The following is a 26171-nucleotide window of genomic DNA, read 5'->3' as shown; positions in this document are numbered from 1 at the left end:
GTCATGAATGAGAAACAAATTCTCGGCGTTGCTGGTAGCAGTAATGATGTACACCTTATGACATTAGAATATTATAACGAACATAAAGATGAACTGAAAGGAGAGAAGGGTGACACCGGACCACAAGGACCACAAGGAATACAAGGAATACAAGGAATACAAGGACCTCAAGGCGAAAACGGTTTGGATGGAAAGGATGGAAAGGATGGAAAAACTGCTAAATCATGGATATGGGACCTTATAAATACTGGTTTAACAGCTGCTTCATATGGAGTTCTTCAATACCAAATCGGAAAATATGGCAGTACTTGGTGAAGAAGCTTTAGATGACGTTAAAAATGCTTTGAACTTCATTTCAAATGGTTCGGATACTATTAAAACTTTATCTGGTTGGATGCAAGAAACAAGGAGTCAAATAGATACTGTAAGACGTATAGCAAACAATGCACGTACGGGATTGGATACTTTACGAGAAGCACAAAATACACTAAAGGAAGCAAATGATATTCTTGGCTCAGTATCAGACATGCATGAAGATTGGCTTAAAGGTATTGACAATCTTTAAAAAATCACAGTCAGTCTATTGCTGACTACAAGAAAAGTATAGATTTTTTACATAGTGCTATGGACGTACATGATGGAAGCATAAGGAACTTACTTAATGCTAACAATAACTTACCAGGAACTATTAAAGCATTTATAAAGTCCTTTGTAAAACCCGGTGCTCTAACATTTAGGTCTTTGAGAGCAAGAGTTGAAGTCAAGAGATGCAGAAACTCCAGAAGAACCACCAAAACCAACAGCTAATGAATATTGTTCGAATATTTTCCAAGGTACTCTGTTCTCATTGCATACATTCAAGAAATACTTAAGAAAGCAGACTTGACTTTAGGAGATGATGAAAGTTCTGTATATCTTTCGTTCCAGTTTCAAATAGCAGAACTTTTGAGACAGATATGCTTAATGTATGACAACATCTCTGATTTCACAAGATATGATGACGACCATGACCCCGAACACGGTGAAGAAGAAGTTTTACAAACATCCATTAAGACAGGAAAGGTTTTAACTCAAAGTCTCATTATTGACACCAAAGATGGCGAAGTGGACGTTCTTCAAGAGCTGAAGAAAAATACTTCTTCGGGAGGGGTGGTAGGCATGAACTTGAAATAAATGAGATAGAAGAGAAATTAGCCGAAAAAGCAGATAAAGAACATAAACACAATATCTCCGATATAAATGAACTTCAAGCTACATTAAATAGTAAAGCAGATAAAAACCATGTTCATTATATAACTTCAGATGAACAGATTATAACGGACTACCATGGATATTTAACACAGGATGAAAAAGTGAAGACGGAAATGTTAATGAAAGAAGATATAAATACATTCGTGCTAAAGGTTATGACATAAGCTGTACTGTACATTATGACACAGGTAAAGCGCTAGAAGCATTTAGTTATAACGATGAAATTTATGCCTCTACTTTCAATGTTAACGGTGTATTAGTTGAACCAAGATTTACTTTGAGAGTTAAGGCAAAAATAACTTTTGAAGATGCTATTAAAAGTAGAGCCGACAAAGATGAACTTGACGCAACGAACAAAGTTTTGAAATCTCATAAACACAATATCTCCGATATAAATGAACTTCAAGCTACATTAAATAGTAAAGCCGACAAAAATCATACACATAAATCCTTCACTACTGTTAGAGCAGACGACATAATATTGAACTATGATTTGGGTTCAAGTGCACCTTTAGAGAATCCGAGTACAAGCGTAAAAGATACTCTTAACAATTTAGATAAGAGTTGCAGGAATATCGAAGATCATGCCAGAAACTTTGAAGCATATGAACTACCATCAATGTTAGACAGTAAAGCCGACAAAAATCATACACATAAATCCTTCACTACTGTTAGAGCAGACGACATAATATTGAACTATGATTTGGGTTCAAGTGCACCTTTAGAGAATCCGAGTACAAGCGTAAAAGATACTCTTAACAATTTAGATAAGAGTTGCAGGAATATCGAAGATCATGCCAGAAACTTTGAAGCATATGAACTACCATCAATGTTAGACAGTAAAGCCGACAAAAATCATACACATAAATCCTTCACTACTGTTAGAGCAGACGACATAATATTGAACTATGATTTGGGTTCAAGTGCACCTTTAGAGAATCCGAGTACAAGCGTAAAAGATACTCTTAACAATTTAGATAAGAGTTGCAGGAATATCGAAGATCATGCCAGAAACTTTGAAGCATATGAACTACCATCAATGTTAGACAGTAAAGCCGACAAAAATCATACACATAAATCCTTCACTACTGTTAGAGCAGACGACATAATATTGAACTATGATTTGGGTTCAAGTGCACCTTTAGAGAATCCGAGTACAAGCGTAAAAGATACTCTTAACAATTTAGATAAGAGTTGCAGGAATATCGAAGATCATGCCAGAAACTTTGAAGCATATGAACTACCCGCAATGTTAGACAAGAAAGCAGACAAAACAGAGCTTCAAACATTAAAGACTCAGATTCTTGAAACATTATATCCTATAGGCTCTATTTATACGTCAATGAACTCAACAAATCCAGCAACAGTTTTAGGTTTTGGTACATGGCAGCAGATTGTAGACAAATTCTTATACTGTGCTAACTCTTCAAAGCAAACAGGAGGTTCGAAGAAAATTACTGAAGCAAACCTTCCACCGCACACTCATACAGGAACTACAAACTTTTCTGGCGACCATAGCCACTCATTAAGAGACCATCCATTATACAACTCAGAGTATGAAGCTGGCAATGATGTTTTATCTCCATCTTATAACAATTCAGCAAAAAAGACTTTTCGACCAACTGAACCAGGAGGAAATCATGTCCATACTTTCACAACAAATCCAACAGGCTCGGGTGCAGATTATATGCCACCATTTGTGACTGTATTTGCATGGTACCGCGTTCAATGAACGCGCTTGAGCCTAGACCCTTTGGGTCAAGGCTTACCGTCTTGAATAAAATCTTTAACTTTACATAAATGAGCTTGAAAGAAGTATTCGAACAACATCCATGGAGGTCATTTAAGAAGTTCAATGAAGCAGCAAAGAGTTGGGGATTTACTAACAGAGCTGAAGTGAAAAGGTTCTTTGACAAAAATGTTGTACATCAAACAAAAATAAACCCTTACGACTACTTTTTACCAATTTACTCCAACGCTCCTGACGCATACCAATTTGATACTCTCATTCAAAGCAGAAAAGGAGGACATAAACCATTCCTCATCTTCATTAATGTTAACACTCGCAAAGCTTTTGCGTATATAATGAAAAATAAAGGAACTCGTGAAGTGTTAAGAGTTTTACAAAAGTTTGTAGCAGAACATAGCCCAAGTACTTTAACATCAGACCAAGACAGTGCATACCTCAGCAATGAAATCACAGAATTTCTCATTAAGCATAACATAACTCACTACACTACTGAAGACCATAACCATAACATACTCGGCATCATTAACCGCTTCATAAGAACGCTCAGAGATTTAAACCAAGAGCGAGACTTTACCGAAGAAACAATGAAACACTTTCTCGAAGTATATAATTCCTCAACACATTCTACAACAGGACATACACCAAATTCAATGACACAACAACAAGAAGAAAAGTATATACAAAAGAAACGAAGCCAAACACAAAATATCAGAAATTCAACACAATTTACTCTCATTCCTGGTACAAAAGTTCGTGTAGTTCTTGACGACAAACCGTTGACAAAGAAACGTTTAAGGTTAAGTCGAAATTATTATATAGTAGACTCTACGCAAGGTAATGGATATCTTATAAAAGCTGCCGACGACTCTATTGCGTTTTATCCTCGTCATAAATTAGTCGAAAGTTGTAATGGCAAACTTGCTGAAACCATTGACGAAGCAAAGCGAGGAGTGGTTATTGAAATACTTGGCTATAACACAAACGATGACACTTATAAAGTAAGATATGAAGGAGGCGTTGAAGATGTTATACCATCTAAGAACTTGAGAGAGTCGAAGCCAACACATCTGGGACCATTAGAGCGGGAGTACTGGAAAGACAAAAATATGCCAGAAAGAATAAGAAAATTCTTCTAAACTTTTTCATTAGATGTAAATCAGACATGAATGAGAACAGTCATGTATTATTAATGGTACCATTTATTTTAACATAAAGACGCAAACGGACTCTTTGAGTCCTGAGGTCTTTCAGACCGAAGCGGCGAGGACGAAGTCCATGACCAAAAATAATGTTTAGGGTAGATGGTTAGATCTAACCTCATTTCTACCCTCATTTCTAACCTCAGCCGCTAAGCGGCGAGACCCAAAGGGTCTTGAATTTTCATGAATTTCCTTAAGACAGAAAAAATAAAGTTAGTTTTATTTTTATTTATTTTTTTATTTTGTATGTAAAGATATGATTTCAACAATCGAAACATCAGCACTTTCGACAGCATGCACGGTACCAAACTCGCTAGTCATGAATCCTACGTCAATGTTGTAGAGATGAAAAACTTCATTCCTTCTTCATATACTTTTGAAACAGAAATACAAAGAATAAAGCAAGAACTTTTAACAAGTAATTTAGACTGTAGTGCGAAAGATGAAACAAATGGAGAGGAGCTATATGAAATGCAAGATATCATAGACCATTTGCCTAAATTACCGGAAGTTCAGCAACAAAAACTAACTATTCCTGAATTCGATGAAATTGAAGTTAAAGTTACTGATTCAGTAGAAATAAAGAAGTTCATACGTAAAGTAAATTATGAATTCCTTGGTTTTCATTGCAACCATAAAGTTATGAACAAAGATTGCGACATGGTTTATAAAAACATTTCTGACATATATAAATCTGAGGAGTTTAAGACATACGACAACTTTGTTTCATTAGCTGCTGAATGTGTGTGGCAGATAAGAGATAAAGACAGAAGAGGCAAAGTATGGAATGGACAAATAAAACCAACAACTTTTGAGTTAAAGAAAACCATTGACGCCTTAGTTGTTCTAGCAGGTCAAATTTCAATGTATAACGCAAAAATGAATCCTCATTGTTGCTTTACATTTTGAACATTGCGGATTCATTTTTGCGTTATACATTGAAATTTGACCTGCTAGAACAACTAAGGCGTCAATGGTTTTCTTTAACTCAAAAGTTGTTGGTTTTATTTGTCCATTCCATACTTTGCCTCTTCTGTCTTTATCTCTTATCTGCCACACACATTCAGCAGCTAATGAAACAAAGTTGTCGTATGTCTTAAACTCCTCAGATTTATATATGTCAGAAATGTTTTTATAAAACCATGTCGCAATCTTTGTTCATAACTTTATGGTTGCAATGAAAACCAAGGAATTCATAATTTACTTTACGTATGAACTTCTTTATTTCTACTGAATCAGTAACTTTAACTTCAATTTCATCGAATTCAGGAATAGTTAGTTTTTGTTGCTGAACTTCCGGTAATTTAGGCAAATGGTCTATGATATCTTGCATTTCATATAGCTCCTCTCCATTTGTTTCATCTTTCGCACTACAGTCTAAATTACTTGTTAAAAGTTCTTGCTTTATTCTTTGTATTTCTGTTTCAAAGTATATGAAGAAGGAATGAAGTTTTTCATCTCTACCAACATTGACGTAGGATTCATGACTAGCGAGTTTGGTGCCGTGCATGCTGTCGAAAGTGCTGATGTTTCGATTGTTGAAATCATATCTTTACATACAAAATAAAAAAATAAATAAAAATAAAACTAACTTTATTTTTTCTGTCTTAAGGAAATTCATGAAAATTCAAGACCCTTTGGGTCTCGCCGCTTAGCGGCTGAGGTTAGAAATGAGGGTAGAAATGAGGTTAGATCTAACCATCTACCCTAAACATTATTTTTGGTCATGGACTTCGTCCTCGCCGCTTCGGTCTGAAAGACCTCAGGACTCAAAGAGTCCGTTTGCGTCTTTATGTTAAAATAAATGGTACCATTAATAATACATGACTGTTCTCATTCATGTCTGATTTACATCTAATGAAAAAGTTTAGAAGAATTTTCTTATTCTTTCTGGCATATTTTTGTCTTTCCAGTACTCCCGCTCTAATGGTCCCAGATGTGTTGGCTTCGACTCTCTCAAGTTCTTAGATGGTATAACATCTTCAACGCCTCCTTCATATCTTACTTTATAAGTGTCATCGTTTGTGTTATAGCCAAGTATTTCAATAACCACTCCTCGCTTTGCTTCGTCAATGGTTTCAGCAAGTTTGCCATTACAACTTTCGACTAATTTATGACGAGGATAAAACGCAATAGAGTCGTCGGCAGCTTTTATAAGATATCCATTACCTTGCGTAGAGTCTACTATATAATAATTTCGACTTAACCTTAAACGTTTCTTTGTCAACGGTTTGTCGTCAAGAACTACACGAACTTTTGTACCAGGAATGAGATAAATTGTGTTGAATTTCTGATATTTTGTGTTTGGCTTCGTTTCTTTTGTATATACTTTTCTTCTTGTTGTTGTGTCATTGAATTTGGTGTATGTCCTGTTGTAGAATGTGTTGAGGAATTATATACTTCGAGAAAGTGTTTCATTGTTTCTTCGGTAAAGTCTCGCTCTTGGTTTAAATCTCTGAGCGTTCTTATGAAGCGGTTAATGATGCCGAGTATGTTATGGTTATGGTCTTCAGTAGTGTAGTGAGTTATGTTATGCTTAATGAGAAATTCTGTGATTTCATTGCTGAGGTATGCACTGTCTTGGTCTGATGTTAAAGTACTTGGGCTATGTTCTGCTACAAACTTTTGTAAAACTCTTAACACTTCACGAGTTCCTTTATTTTCATTATATACGCAAAAGCTTTGCGAAGTGTTAACATTAATGAAGATGAGGAATGGTTTATGTCCTCCTTTTCTGCTTTGAATGAGAGTATCAAATTGGTATGCGTCAGGAGCGTTGGAGTAAATTGGTAAAAAGTAGTCGTAAGGGTTTATTTTTGTTTGATGTACAACATTTTTGTCAAAAAACCTTTTCACTTCAGCTCTGTTAGTAAATCCCCAACTCTTTGCTGCTTCATTGAACTTCTAAATGACCTCCATGGATGTTGTTCGAATACTTCTTTCAAGCTCATTTATGTAAAGTTAAAGATTTTATTCAAGACGGTAAGCCTTGACCCAAAGGGTCTAGGCTCAAGCGCGTTCATTGAACGCGGTACCATGCAAATACAGTCACAAATGGTGGCATATAATCTGCACCCGAGCCTGTTGGATTTGTTTGTGAAAGTATGGACATGATTTCCTCCTGGTTCAGTTGGTCGAAAAGTCTTTTTTGCTGAATTGTTATAAGATGGAGATAAAACATCATTGCCAGCTTCATACTCTGAGTTGTATAATGGATGGTCTCTTAATGAGTGCTATGGTCGCCAGAAAAGTTTGTAGTTCCTGTATGAGTGTGCGGTGGAAGGTTTGCTTCAGTAATTTTCTTCGAACCTCCTGTTTGCTTTTGAAGAGTTAGCACAGTATAAGAATTTGTCTACAATCTGCTGCCATGTACCAAAACCTAAAACTGTTGCTGGATTTGTTGAGTTCATTGACGTATAAATAGAGCCTATAGGATATAATGTTTCAAGAATCTGAGTCTTTAATGTTTGAAGCTCTGTTTGTCTGCTTTCTTGTCTAACATTGCGGGTAGTTCATATGCTTCAAAGTTTCTGGCATGATCTTCGATATTCCTGCAACTCTTATCTAAATTGTTAAGAGTATCTTTTACGCTTGTACTCGGATTCTCTAAAGGTGCACTTGAACCCAAATCATAGTTCAATATTATGTCGTCTGCTCTAACAGTAGTGAAGGATTTATGTGTATGATTTTTGTCGCTTTACTGTCTAACATTGATGGTAGTTCATATGCTTCAAAGTTTTCTGGCATGATCTTCGATATTCCTGCAACTCTTATCTAAATTGTTAAGAGTATCTTTTACGCTTGTACTCGGATTCTCTAAAGGTGCACTTGAACCCAAATCATAGTTTCAATATTATGTCGTCTGCTCTAACAGTAGTGAAGGATTTATGTGTATGATTTTGTCGGCTTTACTGTCTAACATTGATGGTAGTTCATATGCTTCAAAGTTTCTGGCATGATCTTCGATATTCCTGCAACTCTTATCTAAATTGTTAAGAGTATCTTTTACGCTTGTACTCGGATTCTCTAAAGGTGCACTTGAACCCAAATCATAGTTCAATATTATGTCGTCTGCTCTAACAGTAGTGAAGGATTTATGTGTATGATTTTTGTCGGCTTTACTATTTAATGTAGCTTGAGTTCATTTATATCGGAGATATTGTGTTTATGAGATTTCAAAACTTTGTTTCGTTGCGTCAAGTTCATCTTTGTCGGCTCTACTTTTAATAGCATCTTCAAAAGTTATTTTGCCTTAACTCTCAAAGTAAATCTTGGTTCAACTAATACACCGTTAACATTGAAAGTAGAGGCATAAATTTCATCGTTATAACTAAATGCTTCTAGCGCTTTACCTGTGTCATAATGTACAGTACAGCTTATGTCATAACCTTTAGCACGAATGTATTTATATCTTCTTTCATTAACATCTTCCGTCTTCACTTTTCATCCTGTGTTAAATATCCATGGTAGTCCGTTATAATCTGTTCATCTGAAGTTATATAATGAACATGGTTTTATCTGCTTTACTATTTAATGTAGCTTGAAGTTCATTTATATCGGAGATATTGTGTTTATGTTCTTTATCTGCTTTTTCGGCTAATTTCTCTTCTATCTCATTTATTTCAAGTTCATGCCTACCACCACCTCCCGAAGAAGTATTTTTCTTCAGCTCTTGAAGAACGTCCACTTCGCCATCTTTGGTGTCAATAATGAGACTTTGAGTTTAAAACCTTTCCTTCTTAATGGATGTTTGTAAAACTTCTTCTTCACCGTGTTCGGGGTATGGTCGTCATCATATCTTGTGAAATCAGAGATGTTGTCATACATTAAGCATATCTGTCTCAAAAGTTCTGCTATTTGAAACTGGAACGAAAGATATACAGAACTTTCATCATCTCCTAAAGTCAAGTCTGCTTTCTTAAGTATTTCTTGAAATGTATGCAATGAGAACAGAGTACCTTGGAAAATATTCGAACAATATTTCATTAGCTGTTGGTTTTGGTGGTTCTTCTGGAGTTTCTGCATCTCTTGACTTCAATGCTCTTGCTCTCAAAGACCTAAATGTTAGAGCACCGGGTTTTACAAAGGACTTTATAAATGCTTTAATAGTTCCTGGTAAGTTATTGTTAGCATTAAGTAAGTTCCTTATGCTTCCATCATGTACGTCCATAGCACTATGTAAAAAATCTATACTTTTCTTGTAGTCAGCAATAGACTGACTGTGATTTTTTTAAAGATTTGTCAATACCTTTAAGCCAATCTTCATGCATGTCTGATACTGAGCCAAGAATATCATTTGCTTCCTTTAGTGTTTTTGTGCTTCTCGTAAAGTATCCAATCCCGTACGTGCATTGTTTGCTATACGTCTTACAGTATCTATTTGACTCCTTGTTTCTTGCATCCAACCAGATAAAGTTTTAATAGTATCCGAACCATTTGAAATGAAGTTCAAAGCATTTTTAACGTCATCTAAAGCTTCTTCACCAAGTACTGCCCATATCTTTCCGATTTGGTATTGAAGAACTCCATATGAAGCAGCTGTTAAACCAGTATTTATAAGGTCCCATATCCATGATTTAGCAGTTTTTCCATCCTTTTCCATCCTTTCCATCCAAACCGTTTTCGCCTTGAGGTCCTTGTATTCCTTGTATTCCTTGTATTCCTTGTGGTCCTTGTGGTCCGTGTCACCCTTCTCTCCTTTCAGTTCATCTTTATGTTCGTTATAATATTCTAATGTCATAAGGTGTACATCATTACTGCTACCAGCAACGCCGAGAATTTGTTTCTCATTCATGACTAAATTCTTTAGGCATTTAATGTTGTCGTCAAATCGAAAGCTCTTTAACAATTCAATGAGAACATTCAGTACTTTCACTAATGAGGCATCTACTGTAGAATTTATATATTGCACCGTTCCATCATTTATGATGGGAACCTTGCTTGTTGTAATGAATGGGTCATAAGTGTTAAAAGTATCGAAATCAATGACTTTTTTAGTTTTTCCATCGTCAATGACTAAATCATTGCCTTCAATGGTTAAAGTTGAGTTTTCGTTTACTAGTTCATGTGCTCTTTCTTGCTTCATTTGTTTCATACGCATATGCAGCAATAGTCATATTTTAATGAGAATAAAATGTTGTTCTATTTGCAAAGTACAGACCCAAACGAATACGGGACAGTAAAGCTACAAACAAACTTAGGTCTTCAGAATGAAGCGCTTGCTTTCAGAGTTGTTGACTTTAATACTATTGCTTCATTCGTTATAACTGACGAAACAGATTCATGGAGTTTGAAATAGATGGAAAGAAAGCACGAAATAAGATTTCACAATAATGTAGATATAAGATGGAAACATTAGCTGGAGTGTTAAATGCGCTCATAAATACTACAATAAACAAGGAGAACGAAGAAAACTTAATGAATGTTAAACTTATTGCAGGAGTTTTGAAGTTCAGTTATGCGAAGGAGTTTAAGATAACACGAATGAGTCATAGAGTACAACTTCTTTTGGGTGCATACCATATGACATTTCCTTTGAAAAGTGTTGACAAAACGATTGAGATGAAATCTGTTCCATACGTATGTTATGGTAATTGTTTGTACATTGAGTCTAAAATAGCTAATGTCACAGGTATTTCAGGAGTTAATAGTAAAGGTTCAGTAGAATATAAGTCTTTCTGTTATGCAGTCAATTCAATGTTCATTCCAAACGTTCCTGTCATAGCAACTCATTTAGGTAAATGGGTTCGCATTAGTCCTCATAATTTGAAAGACATGCAATTCAGACTTGTTGACTTTCAAGGAGAGCCTGTAGAACTGAAGGCACCAGTGCGAATGACTGTTGAAGTTGACTTTTTAGAAAATATTAAATGCAACAGCTTACAAGAGAACTCAGAGCTAAAAATATAAAGTATGAATGTTATGTATTAGGTCATGAACTTTGGTTGTTGCTGTTTGATGAAACAAATGAGTTAGTTATGTCAGTCAAGAGAACAGAAAAATATTGTGTTAGTGAAAACTGCACCAAGTCAATAAGATTAGGTTTGCATTATGAAGATGAGTTCGATACTGTTGAAGAAGTTTTGGATAGATATTACAAATTGCTAACTTGAAATTTTTTTGACTGACGGCACAAAGCGCCAAGACCGAAGGTCCTGACTGCTTTAATTTACTAAAACATATTTCAAACAAAGCTTATAGTAAGTAGATAGTTTTGTATACTCGTTCGAATATTTATACTTAAACTCAACTCCTGTAGTTCCTGGTGTTTCAATGATGCGGATGTTACCTATTTTCATGAATAGTGGAGTTTGACCACAGCATTCGATTTCAGGGTCGAGATAGTCAATGACACATTGTTTCCCTGTTATTCGTGAGATAACATTTTCAAGGTCCTCCTTTGTTAGAATTATTTGGTTCTTGCTTATAAGATTTGTCAAAAGCTTCTTATCGTCTTTGAGTAAAATTGTTTGGTATAACTGAAGAAGGTAATGGTCTACGTTATCTGAAGGATTTGTTTGAACATTTGTGTAAGGGTTGTCGTTGGCTTCTCTTGAAAGAATTTGTCCAGTGGTGGATACTCTAACTTAACATCTGATGTAGCGTTAGCGTTTGAAGCTGAGTTTAAATTCACGGATTTCAGTTCTGGTTCTTTTTCTTTCAAACACTCTGAACTATAGTTCTTTATGACAATATTGTTTGTCGTTCGTGAGTCAACATTTGATGTTGGTTCAATTGGAACATTAACGGCACCAGCTAAGATGGATTTGCTTCTCATTTCATATAGAATAAAAACCTTTTATATGTATGAAATGAACAATATACTCGACAAGGGTTTGAATGTAAAGCTAACGAATGAAAATATTGTTGAATTCACTGAGACAGGTGCTGTGTATAAAGATGTAGAACTACTGAACAAAAGAGCTAAGGGAAGAAGCAGGAACATGAACAAAGGGTGGAAGCCTATAAAAATTTATGTCAATGATGGCTCAGGAGGTTCAAACATAAAGTATGCAGAAAGTTATAGAGTTTATGCTCTCAAAGGTGAAAAGCCTTCATTTAAGAACAGCTATTCTAACGCATATCCTCAAAAGCTAACGGATGGGGAAGTGGATGATATGAATGACAGCAAAAATATTAACAGAAATGGCGACAGAGATGCATGGAATTTGTTTACCATCAGTCAATTGAAGGTTAAACTTTAAAACAATGTTGGTCGTTTCCATGGAATATTTTTGACTTTAATGGTATTAGTCATGATATGAATCTCAAGGTATGAACGAGGAGAGATGAGAGACTTATATGCTTCCCAAATTTCTTCAAAAGGTAATGTTATACCTGACTGTTTCAAATGAGTTCAATATCATAGCGTGAGAAACCTTGAAAGATAATGAAGTCAGTTATGAGACGTTTTATGTTTAAAGCTAAAAACCTCCATGTTTGCATAAGTATTGCTACAGTTAAATGGTAATGTCTGACTTTAGTTATGATGTTAGCTAATGGTGAGTCTGGTTTTGACACTAAACCTTTTCCGGCGAAGTCGTCACAAACGAGCAGAGTGTTTGAAGGATATTTTTTGAAGGGGTATTTTGAAAGTTTTGACAGAATGTAGTTTGTCAGTCGTTTCATATCGTAAACTCCTGAGTACTGACGTAAGTGGTGTTTGTCAATAATTCTTTCCATCTCCTCAGAAGTCTTTTGCATTCCTGACTGTATAAATTCAACGATGGCATAATATTTCCTCTTACGTCGAATGTAACGTTGAAGAAATTCAATGAGTTCACTGTCTGGAACTTTAACGACAGAGGCTTGAACTTTTGACATAAATGTTTTCGCTGTTGAGTCCATAGAGTCTGAAGTTGCTGATATAATGATTTGGTCATAATATGAGTCATTTCCTAAACGTTCTGTTATGAGTATATGACGAATGAGGTTAAATGTCTTACCTGAACCCATCTTTCCACAATAGAAATACACACCATTTGAACAGAATTCATAATCTTTGCTGAAAGGAAGAATAAGAGAAGAGTTAAGTTTGTCTGTAGTTTCATTCATGTCTTCATCTACATCATGTATTAAATGCTTCATTTTATCTCCATTAAAAATGCAAGTCAGAAATATTCAGAACATAGCACCGAGTCTAACTGACAAGAGTATAAAGATATACTATGAACATGTTATGATGAAACCAACCAAAATTCAAGAAAGTCAGTATACTTATGAATATCCAAGACACTGGGTAGAGTATGTAGGAGGTGAGAAAGCTATTGAAATCAGACAGGTTCGAAGTATTCCAGCAGGAAGAACAATATTATTGAAGAACTTTAATGTTTTGAGATATAATGATGAAACAAAGAAGCAAGATAGTTTCCCTGTTGCTGTGTATGTGAACCTAGACACAGGAGATGACATGAAAGTTTTTAACACAAAGCTTCAAACGGTAGTGAGAGAACAACTGACTGCGGAAGGGCATCCATTACCTTCAGAAGTTACCATAGCATATAATTTTGAAACAAACTCAATAGATTTTAAAGTCATCTCTGCAAAGAAGTCAGGTTTTACATTTAATGAAGCAGATGTATATTCGAATGAAAACTTCAAAGCTATTGCATGGTTAGATAATGACGATTGCTTTAAGAAAATATTTAAATTCAGTGACTCAAAGATGTCAATAGATGACCTTCGTGGAATGTTACCATCGACGTTTACAGTTGAAGGCTCAGCAGGATTGCTTACAAGATTGTCAATTGGTGGCGTTTGGTCTCGTGAGAACATTGTTATAAAATCCAGTATAAGTGAATTTGCTGAAGAATCTATATTATGTCTTTCAAACTACATGTATTCGCCACCGAAGCATTATAGTATAACAAACTTTGTCAGTAAGTTTAACATAAGACTTGTCGAACCTTCTTCAATGAAAGATGTTGTGCTACCTAAAGATGGAAAGGATGGACTCATTATTGAGATGATTTTAATTGCATATTAAATGAGCTTGTTCTTGAAGGTCATTCATGATGAAATAACTGTTGTAGAAGATGTTAGCAATTGTTCAGATATTTTATTGAGAATAGATGAGATAAGAAAGAAGTTAGATAGACCGCAAAGCGGTGAGGGCGAAGCCCGTGAGAACGCTTATGTTTTCATTGACTTTCTCCAGTAACGAGAACTTTTATGAGATAATATTGAAGAGAGATGATTTTAATATGGTGTAAATGGTAGCTTGGGCAGCTTTAGGCGCAATGGGAACAAAAGCATTAGCATTTGGAGCAAAAGCACTTGGAGCTTATGACGCAGTAAATAAAATGAGTGGAGGAAGGGTTTCGAAGACATTAGATGCAAATAAAGGGAAGATTGGAGGCTGGGTTGCAAAGAAGTTAAGATTAAATAAAATAGGGCTCATAAATAAAGCATCCAATTTGGTTGCGACTGAGTCAGAAAATGCTTTAGGAAAGGACGATGAGTTTGCAAAACACGCAAAAGACTTTAATGACCAGATGAAAGGTAAAACAATGCATTTAAATAGAGTCGATGGAACTAAAGAAAATGTTTCTTCTCCACTAGTAGTTCTTCCATACGGACCTTATGGAATGTATGGAAACCCTTACGAAAGACCATTTGACCCATTGACTGGTGGAAGTAACTGGTATCATTACGGACGAAGAAGAAAGACAGTCAAGTTGGAGACAGACGTGAAGAAAGCAACTAAAAAGAAACCAAGGAAGAGAGTTATAAAGCAATGAATTCAACAGGGTAGAAATGAGGGTAGAAATGAGGTTAGATCTAACCTTCTACCCTAAATTTATTTTTGTGCTATGTTTTCATACGTGTGAGGGTGGTGATATCATTAATTTTTTATTTTATTTTTTATTTTATTTTTATATAAATGACGAAAACTATTGAGATAACAAACTACAACGGTCATGAGTTCAAGAATTTGTTCTTCGTTCCTCGTGAAAATACATTCTATCAGATACGAGGGAGAAAGGGTAAAGTTAGTTTGAGCGTTTATGACAACAAACATAATGGGAGATATATAAAAGCAATAGATACAAACGGTAAGCGTGTTTCATTAGCTTTGTCAAAACTTACTAACATTTATTTTGACAGTGACTTTGACTCTGACGATTGGAGTGACAGCAGCGATACTGAAGAATATGAACTATTGTGTGAAGCACAGCAATGGGAAGCGCTGCAATACTTTTGTAAATGAGAACATTAGTGGGAACGTTAGTGAGAACGTTTATTTTTCATTAGTGAAGTCGTTAGTGAAGTCATTAGTGAAGTCATTTATGTGTCAGATGGTTTTGTAAATATTTAAGGTTAAGTTGGGTAAGGTGGAACGCAGTGCCGCCGTACCCAAGTTAACCATACTAACTGACTTGACTCATAAATGTTTTGGCGGTTTTGTCCATTGTTCCTGATGTTGCAGAGATTACAATGGAGTCATAATAAGGAGTCTTTATAAACCTGTCCGTTATCATGATATGTCTAATGACACCATAAGTCTTTCCTGAACCCATCTTTCCACAGTAGAAATACACTCCGTTAGTACAAAAGGGATAATCATCAGAAAATGGCATAATTAATGCGTTGTTTAGTTCTTTGCTATTTTTTCTCGCTCCGTCATGTAAAATCTTATCAACTTGATTGATGACTTTTTCCATCCTTTACTTATGTATAAAATGTCTAAAAGCAACGGTTTATACTATGAACATGTCATGAATGATGGAGTCATCAAAGACAACTCAATAACATTTAAGCTACCACGTGATTTCATTGAATATCCAGCAAAGAAAGCCATTGAAATCAGAAAGATCAACATTCAATTACCTGAGTTTTTGATGTTATCAGTACCATTTTTTGAAGAAGATGGTACTGAAATAACTCCAACATTCTGTCATATCATGCCTGAATTAACACCAAAGGAAATAACTGATACATTTCTCTCTCATACTGATGAAAAGTATAAGAAATACTTTGAGATATTTTATAGCACCCAAGATACTTGTATGAAGTTCGTCAGGAAACCATTAGGTTATGGTGATGTAAAATTCCAGCATGGTATGTTTAGTACCCTTTTTGATAATTTCTTCGGTGATAATTCACATCAAGCTATTGACTTACTTAGTGAAATAAATAATTTAAAGGAGAAGGAAAGATACAAAATAACTGAAACAAGTTATGGAGAGTTATTGGAAAGTAATATTGACGCATTCATTGAGAAATTCGAAGATTATCAATCATCTCTTATTCAATGGATTCACATGGAATACATTCTAGATTATGATGAATATGATCAGTTCCATGAAGATGATGAGGAAATACCTGAAGGTACTAAACGACATGTAAGAGACTTAAAAACTTTGACCATTCGAATAGTCAACTATGACTTTATCTTTGAAAGACTTTATAATGACTATTACTTTAGTGAGTATCGTATCAGAAATCTTCCATTAGCTTTAGGTGTTATTGCAACAAGCAATATAGCACATGATAATAAACAGTTTATTTGCAATGTTAATGAAGCTCTCATTCCTCCAAAGTATTATGACATATCTGGATATAAGGATACTATAACATTTGAGTTCTTTAAGCGAAACAGTATTATAAGAGATAAAAAGATAGATAACCTCATTAAATCAGATCCATACATAATACCTAATACTGCACGCATTCAAGTTGAGATTATCATCATGGCTGGAACTAATGTACAAGAGAAGTAATATACTATATATTTTTATACTATATCATTCGCTCTATATAATGCATGATAATATAAATGATGGGATAATTTTGCCGGTTGACCCATTGTGACGGGACCGCGTGCTGGAGGCACACGGGCACGCACAATGTATTACTGTACTAGCAAAAAAATAGCCCAACTGTTTGTTGACTTCAAATAAGTACAGTTCTCTTTTTTTTCATTACTCGATAGATGAGTAAAAATAATTCATTTGAATATCATATTTGCTTCATTTTGAAAAAAACCCAAAAGATGTAATTTCATTATAAGGAAAAATAAGATTAGATTTTAAATTCATTTCAAAAATTAATTTGTCTTTCCAAGTGATATAAACTTTTCTAAATGTTCAATTTTTTTGAATTTCATAAAATTGAATTTTGAATCAGTAATAAGTGGTAAATTGATTGCCTATCTATAAATATGTAAGATAAATACATTAAGTCGGCTGTGCGACTTTCCAATAGAAAATCTTAATTTCTTTTTCATTCAAATTTTATGAAGCGATCTTGATACAATTGTTATACATAAGGTGTGAATGAAAAAGAAACTAAAATATCATATGCGACTTTTTGAATTTTCAATTCAAAAAGTCACACGGATATTTTTAATTTCATTTCTTTGAGAAAATAACACATATTGAATGATATATTATTTTGTTCAATATATAATCTTCACAAAAAGTAATAAAACCTATCGTCAAATGTTTGAATACTTTTTTTTCAAATTTTTTAATGCTAAGTCTCATAACCACCCTTGCTCATTCGTATACAGTAAGTTCCACAGGCTACGATTATATGAGCATATCAAGTTCAAATACCGACCTTAAATTCGATCTTAAAGCAAAATCAAGCGCTGATTATTACATCGCATTTGTGGAAGATCTATCATCTATATATATTGATGGCAAATATTTAAGTAATAGAGTCTACAAAATCTCTTACCCATCTGCAACGTATAAAATATCAAGCACATCTACATATAGGTTTCATTTTGGCATTTTCCTTCTCCCAAAAACATACGATTCTCTTGAATTCTGGATTGTTCCGGCTTCAGAAACATATACAATATCAAAATCTTCTTCTTCCAGTTACGATTATTATTTAGTTATTTTAGATTACACTGATTTTGATGTATCTGTCGAAAAATCTGATAGCAACTATGTTTATTATTCATATACTGGTGATATACCCGGTAGTCCTTTCGTTTCTGGCACACTTTATAACAAGAAGATAGTTACATTACTGTATAAGTATAAAGGATATTCAGCTTCCACATCTTATACTGTTACAGCAAATTCTTATAACTCTGCCTACAACTATAAATACTCCGACAATAGTGAATCACACCTTAATTTTAATAATGGAATTTCCATTAGCTCGCTTTCATCATCAAGTGGAAGCTCATCATCAGGTGGAAGTTCTACTTCTGGCTCATTTTCATATGGATCTAATTCAATGACAATTTCTTCCTCAACTACATACTCAATCCCTGAAGATACATTAATTGTTTTCACTAAATCTAAATCTATTGAAGGCAAAGCAGCTGTTGGATCAACAACTCTTGATATTCTTGGTTCATTAGATAGAAGAGCTATTTTATTTTCATCATCTGGCACGCTTACATTAACTTCAATAAGTAGTTCACAAACATGCAATTTTATTGCTTATAACTATTCAACTTTATCTTCATCCTGTAATTATGTAACAATACTTTCTGGTACAGCTAAATACAAATTACAAGATCCAGATGACAATAAATTATATTGCGTTGTATCTGCTTTCACAAGTGGTCGTGTTGATATTAAATCTGATAATCTTTATCATTTCTCTAAAGATGCATATGGTTCTAATGAATACAGTACGACACAATCAGACAAGAATGAGGATAATCCTATTATAACAGTTACATTTAACTCTTATTTTTTTATTGCTAGTACATCTAATGGCAAGATCGAATTTGATTTAAGAGGATCATCAAGTGACGACAATTATGCCATTGATGGATCTAGTTCAAAATACGATTTTTACAAGATTTCCTCTTCTTCTTACAGTAAGATGAATTCATATCGTGCTGTTGGAAAATCAAGTGTTAGTGGTGATGGTCTTCCAACATGGGCAATTGTTATTATTGTTATTGTTGTTATCATTATTGTCATTAGTATCATATGCACAATATGCTTCATCTGCTGTTGTTCTTCAGGATGTTGTTCATCTTCATCATCAACAACAATATCAAACAACCATCATGAAGAATATCAAGTTGAAACTGTTCAAGAAGATCGCCCAACACCAGTTCAAACCAACACAGCTCCTGCATCATACTATTCTCCTCCACCACCACAACTACTACAACAACAGCAGCAACAACAATCACAACCAAATTACATTCCACCTCCACCACACAACGTTCCTCCACAACAAGCAAATCCATACAATTCAGCAGCTGCACAACAACCTCAACCACCATCATCTGTTTATGGTGCTCCTCCACAACAACCTGCTTATGGAGCTCCTCCACAACAATCTGTTTTTGGAGCTCCTCCACAACAATCGGCAAACCCAAATTTTAGCTAAAAGTGACAGGGGAAAAAACGTTTAGTATTAAAAAAAAGACCGATGAGAGCTTCGTTCGAAATATAGAGGGAACTGAGAATGCGTAACCATTCTCAGGGAATATTGGATGCTATTCCCGTTCCCTCTGTATGGAAAATTGAGGTTTTCAAAGGGAGTTAAAATAATATCAAATTTATACTAATTTACTTCAAAATACAAAAGTATTTGACAGCTAAAATTAGTTACTTTAGCAAGCCTATCAATACCCTTTTACGATTATTGCTACTTTTTCGAAATAAAAGTAAAAACAAATTTATACTAATTTACTTCAAAATACAAAAGTATTTGACAGCTAAAATTAGTTACTTTAGCAAGCCTATCAATACACTTTTACGATTATTGCTACTTTTTCGAAATAAAATAAATTTATTATCAAAAACCTTTTTTTTCTTAGTAAAAATAAACGAAATTTTTTACCTTATGAACTTTTGATGGAAATATGCAAATTTAAAATAATAAAGAAAGCCGCGAGCGAAGCGATCGGCTTAGTTCGAAGATTTTGATTCAAATCTTTGCTGATCTGTAATTCGCGGAAGCCGCGAGCGAATCGAGCGGCTTAGGTCTAAGATTTTGATTCAAATCTTTGCTTATATTCCTTAAATTCTTTATGAAACTCGCAACAGTTCCATAAAAAATTTTAAATTCTAAACTGTCGAAATTACTGATCGGTAATCACACCCTTCACGGGTGTGTCACTTTTAGCTAAAATTACCCCTACTCCACAACAATCTGGACAATATATCGCTCCAGCGCCAGCACCAGCGTACAATTCTCCAGATACCAAAGAAGACTATGACAATCCATACTACTAAATATACTATATTACATTATATTAAATAAAAATACCAATTTAGATTAATTTTTTAGGGAATAATCATTTTTGGGGCATGATTATGGTTCCAATTTGACTGTATCAAAGTGCTAAAATGTTCTCTGAAGTAATTTATAAAAGGCATTTTTTCTTCTAAAGCAAAATCTTTTATCGTCCTACGTCCATTAGGATGGATTTTGTTCAAGCAATTTCTATTCTAGGAGATCAAAGTAACCCAAACCTACCTGAGGCAGATAGATTTCTTACAGAAGCTAAGACTCAACAGCCAGAGCTTTTCTTGAATAAACTTTGCGAAATCATTTTAAATCCAGATCTACCTATTAGAATCAGAAAAAATACAATTAAGATGTCTACAAGTGTAGCTAGGATCAAAATCGAAGATGGCAAAATAGAATCAGTATCAATTTCAGGAATTTCACCAGAATCAATACAAAACTTTATTAGCGCTCTCGAATCACAGTTTTCTTCAACCGACGATAGCAATGAAGGCATAGAGTATGGTAGTTCTCTTGCTGTTACATTAGCTCATTTTAGAATTGCTCAATACTATCTTTCTCCTTCAAGAACAGGAATACAATATCCAGCGTTAGACTTCTTACCTCTTATATCCACCGATAGTACAATAATGGCAGTTCAAAATGCATTAATTTCAATTGATTCAATTATTGATTGCTTGCCAGTGAATTCACCATCAGCTGCAGAGTTAATTGTTAGTACAATACTCCTTTACATCAATCAAAATCAAAATAACTTAACTCTTGAACATTTATTTATTAATATTGCCGGAAAACTCATAAAACCACTATGGTCAGCCATGGCAAAGAACAGTGAGTTCGGTCTTGCGTTTATTGGGCATCTATTGGGTGTAGAAGAAGCAGATCCCGTTGACTTTTTCTGGTTTGTGGCCCAAATTCCTCAATATTGCTACCAAATGCTTGGCTTGGCCTTCGATTGTCCTCCGGAGACATTTTCATATGTAGAAAACTACTTTAGCAACCAAGAACGTCAAATTGATCCAAAAATTTTGATTTTTATCATGCAATTCTGGCTTTACGTGTGCGAAGATGAAACAAGGATTGAAACTCCATTTAAATTGGTCGAAAATAACCTCCAAAAGATCATAGATCTCGGTTTATTCATAATTCAAAATGATCCAACGACCACTTCATATACACAAGGAGATTATTCACCAGTAATAGCTGCTATGGATACACTTATATCCGTTATTGAGTGTTATTTTAATCTTTGCGTTAGTTATTTGGTTGAAATAATATCTGAGAACGCGAACAGCGAAAATAAGTCTTCAAAGTTTACTGCAGCATTTCTATTGCATGAAGTTATTAAAAACAGTAAGAAAGAAGTAGATCCTGCCATCGTAGAGTTATATTCCGAGACCATCTCAACTTTCCTTGAAGATGACTCCATAAGAATTAAATTATGGCTGTCAAGGCCTTCTCACAAGCAGTTTTCATCAGGATTTGTTGAAATTGACTCCGACCAATTATCCGGAATTTTCGAATTTTGCACTTCCACTGATTCTGTTATGGTCCATTCAGCACTACATTGTGTTTCCGTTATTGGAACTAGCGTTCCTCAAGTTATTGCCCGATTTTGGAATTTTTATTGCAATTCATACAGAATACAGAGAACCAAGCCTACCAGAATAGGCATTTGATATAATGATGACCTTAAGAGCAAAATGGACATCCAAACCGTCTGCGATTGTTCAATCTTTTATTTGATTTTGCAAATCAACTAAAAGACAATCAGAGAACCATGATTGACAAGATAATGAGTGTACTAAACTCATTATTCGCAACAATCATTACTACTGAGAAGCAATTCACTGATGAAATTTATGATAAGTTATATAACCTTGCAAACGAGATCATTGAGTCCCAACAAGAGTCCAAATCATCAATAGAAATAATTGGAAACCTTGGATACTACTATGGCAATCAAAATTCCGAATTATTAGTTCATGCATTAAATGTCTGCGCAACATTCATGTTAAACAAGGAATTCCCAACAGAAATGGAAACAGCAATCAAGAGCGCATGCGTGTTAATGACGAAAGTCGACAGTTTGGACGTTTTAGCCCAATTTTCCAATTTTGGAGCTCAAATTTTATCAGACAATGAAGTTTCTCCTGATTGTTACTCATTCACAGCATCACTTATAAGTATAATAGGAGGAATATCAATAGAACCATTATCTATTGTTGCTGAATCAATTGTTTTGAGCTTGCAAAGGATATTTGATATTCACATCAAATACATTGACTCAATTAAACAATTTACGAAGCTGTAATAACAATGTCTTATGTGTGTAAGGACATGCCAGAGTTATTACAGATTATTTTGGATCTTGGCAAAGTATCCATACAATTAATTGGAGCAGAAATCAACTTCCCGAAGAGATTACGAGAAGTTGGTGTTGGATTGTGTCACATGATATACAGAAACGCTCCAGAGATGTGGAATGAAGTAAGACAACTTCAGTGCTGCGATTTCATTCGTGTTGGCGGAAGTAAGATCAAAGACGACTTTGTTCAGAAGAGAATGGAAGAACTGTTCTCTTAAAAAATAAACTATTCTGTTTTTTTATTTCAAAAACTTACATTAATCTGTTTACTTTTTCATGGGAATCTTCGCATACATTCTCTCAAAAGGGCTCCCACACTAAGCTAAAATCACAAAACCTGCTCATATTAATGATAGAAGTACTTATATGAGGGAATATAAAACCATGATTAATTCCATGGTTTAATTTTCCATGTGAGAGACTGTGATTTAACTTCTTATTGCCCAATTCATATAACATGGATTCTTTCTCGTAATCAAGAAGCATGAATCATGTATTTGGATGAGCCATCAAATTACATCATCTAATTAAAGAGATTTGACCAATAATGTATGAATAAAAACAGTTATTTGACATAGTGGGAAATTTTGGGGAAAAGTCATCTTTTGCAGATGAAGATCCTTGGAATTACTACTTCAATCATCAATTCACAGGTTCAAAAACTGAACATTGTCAAAACTGTAATCCGTCATCCTCAAATGGCCAATATTATTTAGATGAATGCAATTTTTTTAATGATAATAACAAAGTTATCAGCTTAAATCCGATTGTTAACACATTCTTCCTACATAACCGCTGTTATTTTAGTAATTGTGCATCAACATCAGATGGAAATTGCATTTTCTACAAAATTGGCAGAAATAGTTCAATTGTTCAACGCAAATTCTGTTCTACAAAATGCCAAAGCTCCGGAAAAGGTCACTTTTCATATACAGAAGTTGATACAGATAACTTAAATTTTTTTATTGAAAGTTCCCTTTTCGATGTAGGAAGTGAAAGCGTTGGTGGCAACACATTTACAGCAATAAGTGATAAAATCGTTGTTTCATCAACAAATTTCTCATCATGTAAAGCTACGAACAAACCTGTCGGACATTTTAGAGGTGAATCACTTCAATACACAACAAAATTTAATTATTCAACTGTTGTTAATAATTTAGCAACAGATAGTGAAGGTATAATGATAAATATTTGGAAAAACGCTTTGATTGATTCATGTAATATTATAAATAATACTAATATTAATACAAAAACAAGAGTCGGAATTATTTTCCATAGAAATAATTCTCTTACTGTAAAAAGTTGTTCTTTTATTAACAACACTACTCCTGAAGATTTGTGTTTGATATATAACTCTTATGATCAATTAACAATTGATAGTTGTTACATTGACAATTCGATTCCAAAAACATTTAAATATAATGCAGAAACTAAAAATCTAACAGAACTATTTACTAACAAATTGATTCATTTTTCAACTGGTATTTGCCAAGCAGAATTTGCAATTATCAATAAAACTATTTCTAAAGTTAATGAACTTTCTCTTTTTTTTTTGCAAGTTTTAGTAATCATTAGTAACTCTACATAATCAATAATTTTTAATTGAATTCTCTATACTCCAAATAATATATAATTAGAAAATATGAGCCCAAATATTTTGATAGAATTCAAAGCATAACAATACGCAATGCCAGTCTATTTGAAATATATACCCGTTTTTAAGTCAAATATTGAAATCTAAACTAAAAATTATTGACTATTGAGATGTTTTCATTGCTCTCATCCTATTCAAGATGATGAAACCCTGTTACATGCATATAATTGCTATGACCAAAGCTTTTCATCTAATTTTGAATTCAGCAAATTGTTTTTAATTAGATTGATTTCAAATAAATCAAAAAGAATTTTAAACTGCTTGCAAAAAAAAGGTAGTGGGGCTTCCAGGCGCGTTGCGCCCTCTAGCCCCGAAGATGTTTAGTATAAATGAAGTTTTTATTCGGAGGGCTTCCAGGCGCGTTGCGCCCTCTAGCCCATAAGAAATTTTGCCCAAGACCCAAGAGGAGGACCGAACCCCAGCCGACCAGCCGGTGACAAAACCAAAACCGTTGTTATTTACATCATATTAATGGTGTCACTTTTTAAATGTCACTTTTCACAAATTATATATGTTTTCATGTTTTTGTCACTTTTCTGTCACTTTTCGGGTAAAAACATTTTTATTATTATATATAAATGAATTTTACAAAACCGCCGTTACCGTTCTTTGGAAATAAGAGTAGATGTAAAGATATTATATTGAGAGAACTTAAGAAACTACCGAATGGTCTAACATTTGTAGATTTGTTCGGTGGAAGTTTCTATATATCCCATTTGTGCCATACAATATTCCCAGACTCAAAGATTATATGCAATGACTTCGACAACTATATGGACCGTCTCAAACATATTCCAGACACAAACAATATATTGAAAGAGTTAAAAGAAAAGATACCTATAAGTACAGTATACATTGTGCGTCGCCTGTAGCCTACAGCTACAGGCACCGACACAATGAAAAAAGTGACAGAAAACTGACACCATACGGGCGCGCATATGTACGCATATATGTGTAAAAATAAACGTTCATATGTAAACTAACCTTTATTCACTAGCAGGGGCTGATAAATCATAATCGTCGAGAAGTACGATAGGTGGTCCCACCTGTTTAATCTGTATGGAGAGGCAAACGTGACGTAAGAAGCATAACACTGGTTTCTCAGTATATTTAATAGACTCTGCTGTTGGCTTAACTGTAAGCTTATATGTAATAGGTGAATTAGATAACTGACCCTGTTGGAATGTATAATCAGTTTCGCAAGGGAATCCACATAGGTAATGACCTAAGTCATTTGACTCGATTCCAAATTGAGGGACTGATGTGGTTGTGATAGACCTCATGACATCATAGTTGAAGCCAACAGTATCGTTATTATTGTTAGTGGCATTTGCCTGCATCTCATAGAAGATTGGATCATTAGATGCTTGAGCCTCAGCGGGTATGTTACCATATGCTCCACAGTTCAATTGAATTTGTTCAAACAATGGATTTTCATAGGTAGTGTTATAATTAGGTGTCTTCTTAAATAGTGTATAAATGGTGTTCACATATAATGGAGTAAATGCTGCCGTAAATGTACAAGGAGTTCCTTCACCTTTAGCCATTGAACCATCCATAGTAATGCAGTCAATTCTTTTGATTGGGAAGTTTAGAGTCTTTGCCGAATATCTTGTCACCAAATCACTATAGATGTTAGGGTCCAAAGAGAATGAGTTACAGTATGTAATCATTTCAAAGAAGTTTGCATTCTTCTTAGCGAACTTAATAAACTTGGTACCAAATGATATCGTACTCTTATCGGCAGTCCAAGTTACAGTATCAATA

At 34.4% G+C, this 26171-nt stretch overlaps 5 protein-coding genes and 1 pseudogene across 6 annotated transcripts, besides 7 other annotated features; 5 read left to right on the top strand and 1 right to left on the bottom strand.

Moving 5' to 3' along the window:
- Positions 1-15527: part of a mobile genetic element that runs on past the window's edge.
- Positions 1-16056: part of a mobile genetic element that runs on past the window's edge.
- TVAGG3_0209350 (phage tail repeat-like family) lies at positions 2291-2983 on the top strand (the record flags this gene model as incomplete). Its single annotated transcript, XM_051226589.1, has 1 exon — positions 2291-2983. The coding sequence occupies one exon, from the start codon at positions 2291-2293 to the stop codon at positions 2981-2983; it is 693 nt and encodes a 230-aa protein (XP_051111575.1).
- TVAGG3_0209340 (integrase core domain containing protein family) lies at positions 3052-3762 on the top strand (the record flags this gene model as incomplete). Its single annotated transcript, XM_051226588.1, has 1 exon — positions 3052-3762. A coding segment is annotated over one exon (711 nt), but the record flags the coding sequence as incomplete, so codon positions are not given.
- Positions 8179-9027, bottom strand: TVAGG3_0209330 (annotated as a pseudogene). Its single transcript has one exon. A coding segment is annotated over exon 1 (849 nt).
- Positions 10618-11109, top strand: TVAGG3_0209320 (uncharacterized protein; the record flags this gene model as incomplete). The annotated part of the gene is made up of 1 exon (XM_051226587.1): positions 10618-11109. The coding sequence occupies one exon, from the start codon at positions 10618-10620 to the stop codon at positions 11107-11109; it is 492 nt and encodes a 163-aa protein (XP_051111573.1).
- TVAGG3_0209310 (uncharacterized protein) lies at positions 13865-14185 on the top strand (the record flags this gene model as incomplete). Its single annotated transcript, XM_001301086.2, has 1 exon — positions 13865-14185. The coding sequence occupies one exon, from the start codon at positions 13865-13867 to the stop codon at positions 14183-14185; it is 321 nt and encodes a 106-aa protein (XP_001301087.2).
- Positions 15447-15527: a terminal%2Cinverted (terminal inverted repeat of Maverick-2 transposon ID:TVAGG3_0209300).
- Positions 16057-19493: 3437 nt separating the features above from the next.
- Positions 19494-19523: a terminal%2Cinverted (terminal inverted repeat of MuDR-3_TvMULE3 transposon ID:TVAGG3_0209280).
- Positions 19494-20274: a mobile genetic element.
- Positions 20245-20274: a terminal%2Cinverted (terminal inverted repeat of MuDR-3_TvMULE3 transposon ID:TVAGG3_0209280).
- Positions 20275-22200: 1926 nt separating this feature from the next.
- Positions 22201-24200, top strand: TVAGG3_0209270 (uncharacterized protein; the record flags this gene model as incomplete). Its single annotated transcript, XM_051226586.1, has 1 exon — positions 22723-22968. The coding sequence occupies one exon, from the start codon at positions 22723-22725 to the stop codon at positions 22966-22968; it is 246 nt and encodes an 81-aa protein (XP_051111572.1).
- A 1151-nt stretch (positions 24201-25351) lies between these two features.
- Positions 25352-26171: part of a mobile genetic element that runs on past the window's edge.

The sequence above is a fragment of the Trichomonas vaginalis genome, chromosome IV (genome assembly GCF_026262505.1).
Source record: "Trichomonas vaginalis G3 chromosome IV, whole genome shotgun sequence".
Taxonomy (NCBI): domain Eukaryota; phylum Parabasalia; order Trichomonadida; family Trichomonadidae; genus Trichomonas; species Trichomonas vaginalis.
This window is presented reverse-complemented; position numbering and strand designations above follow the sequence as displayed.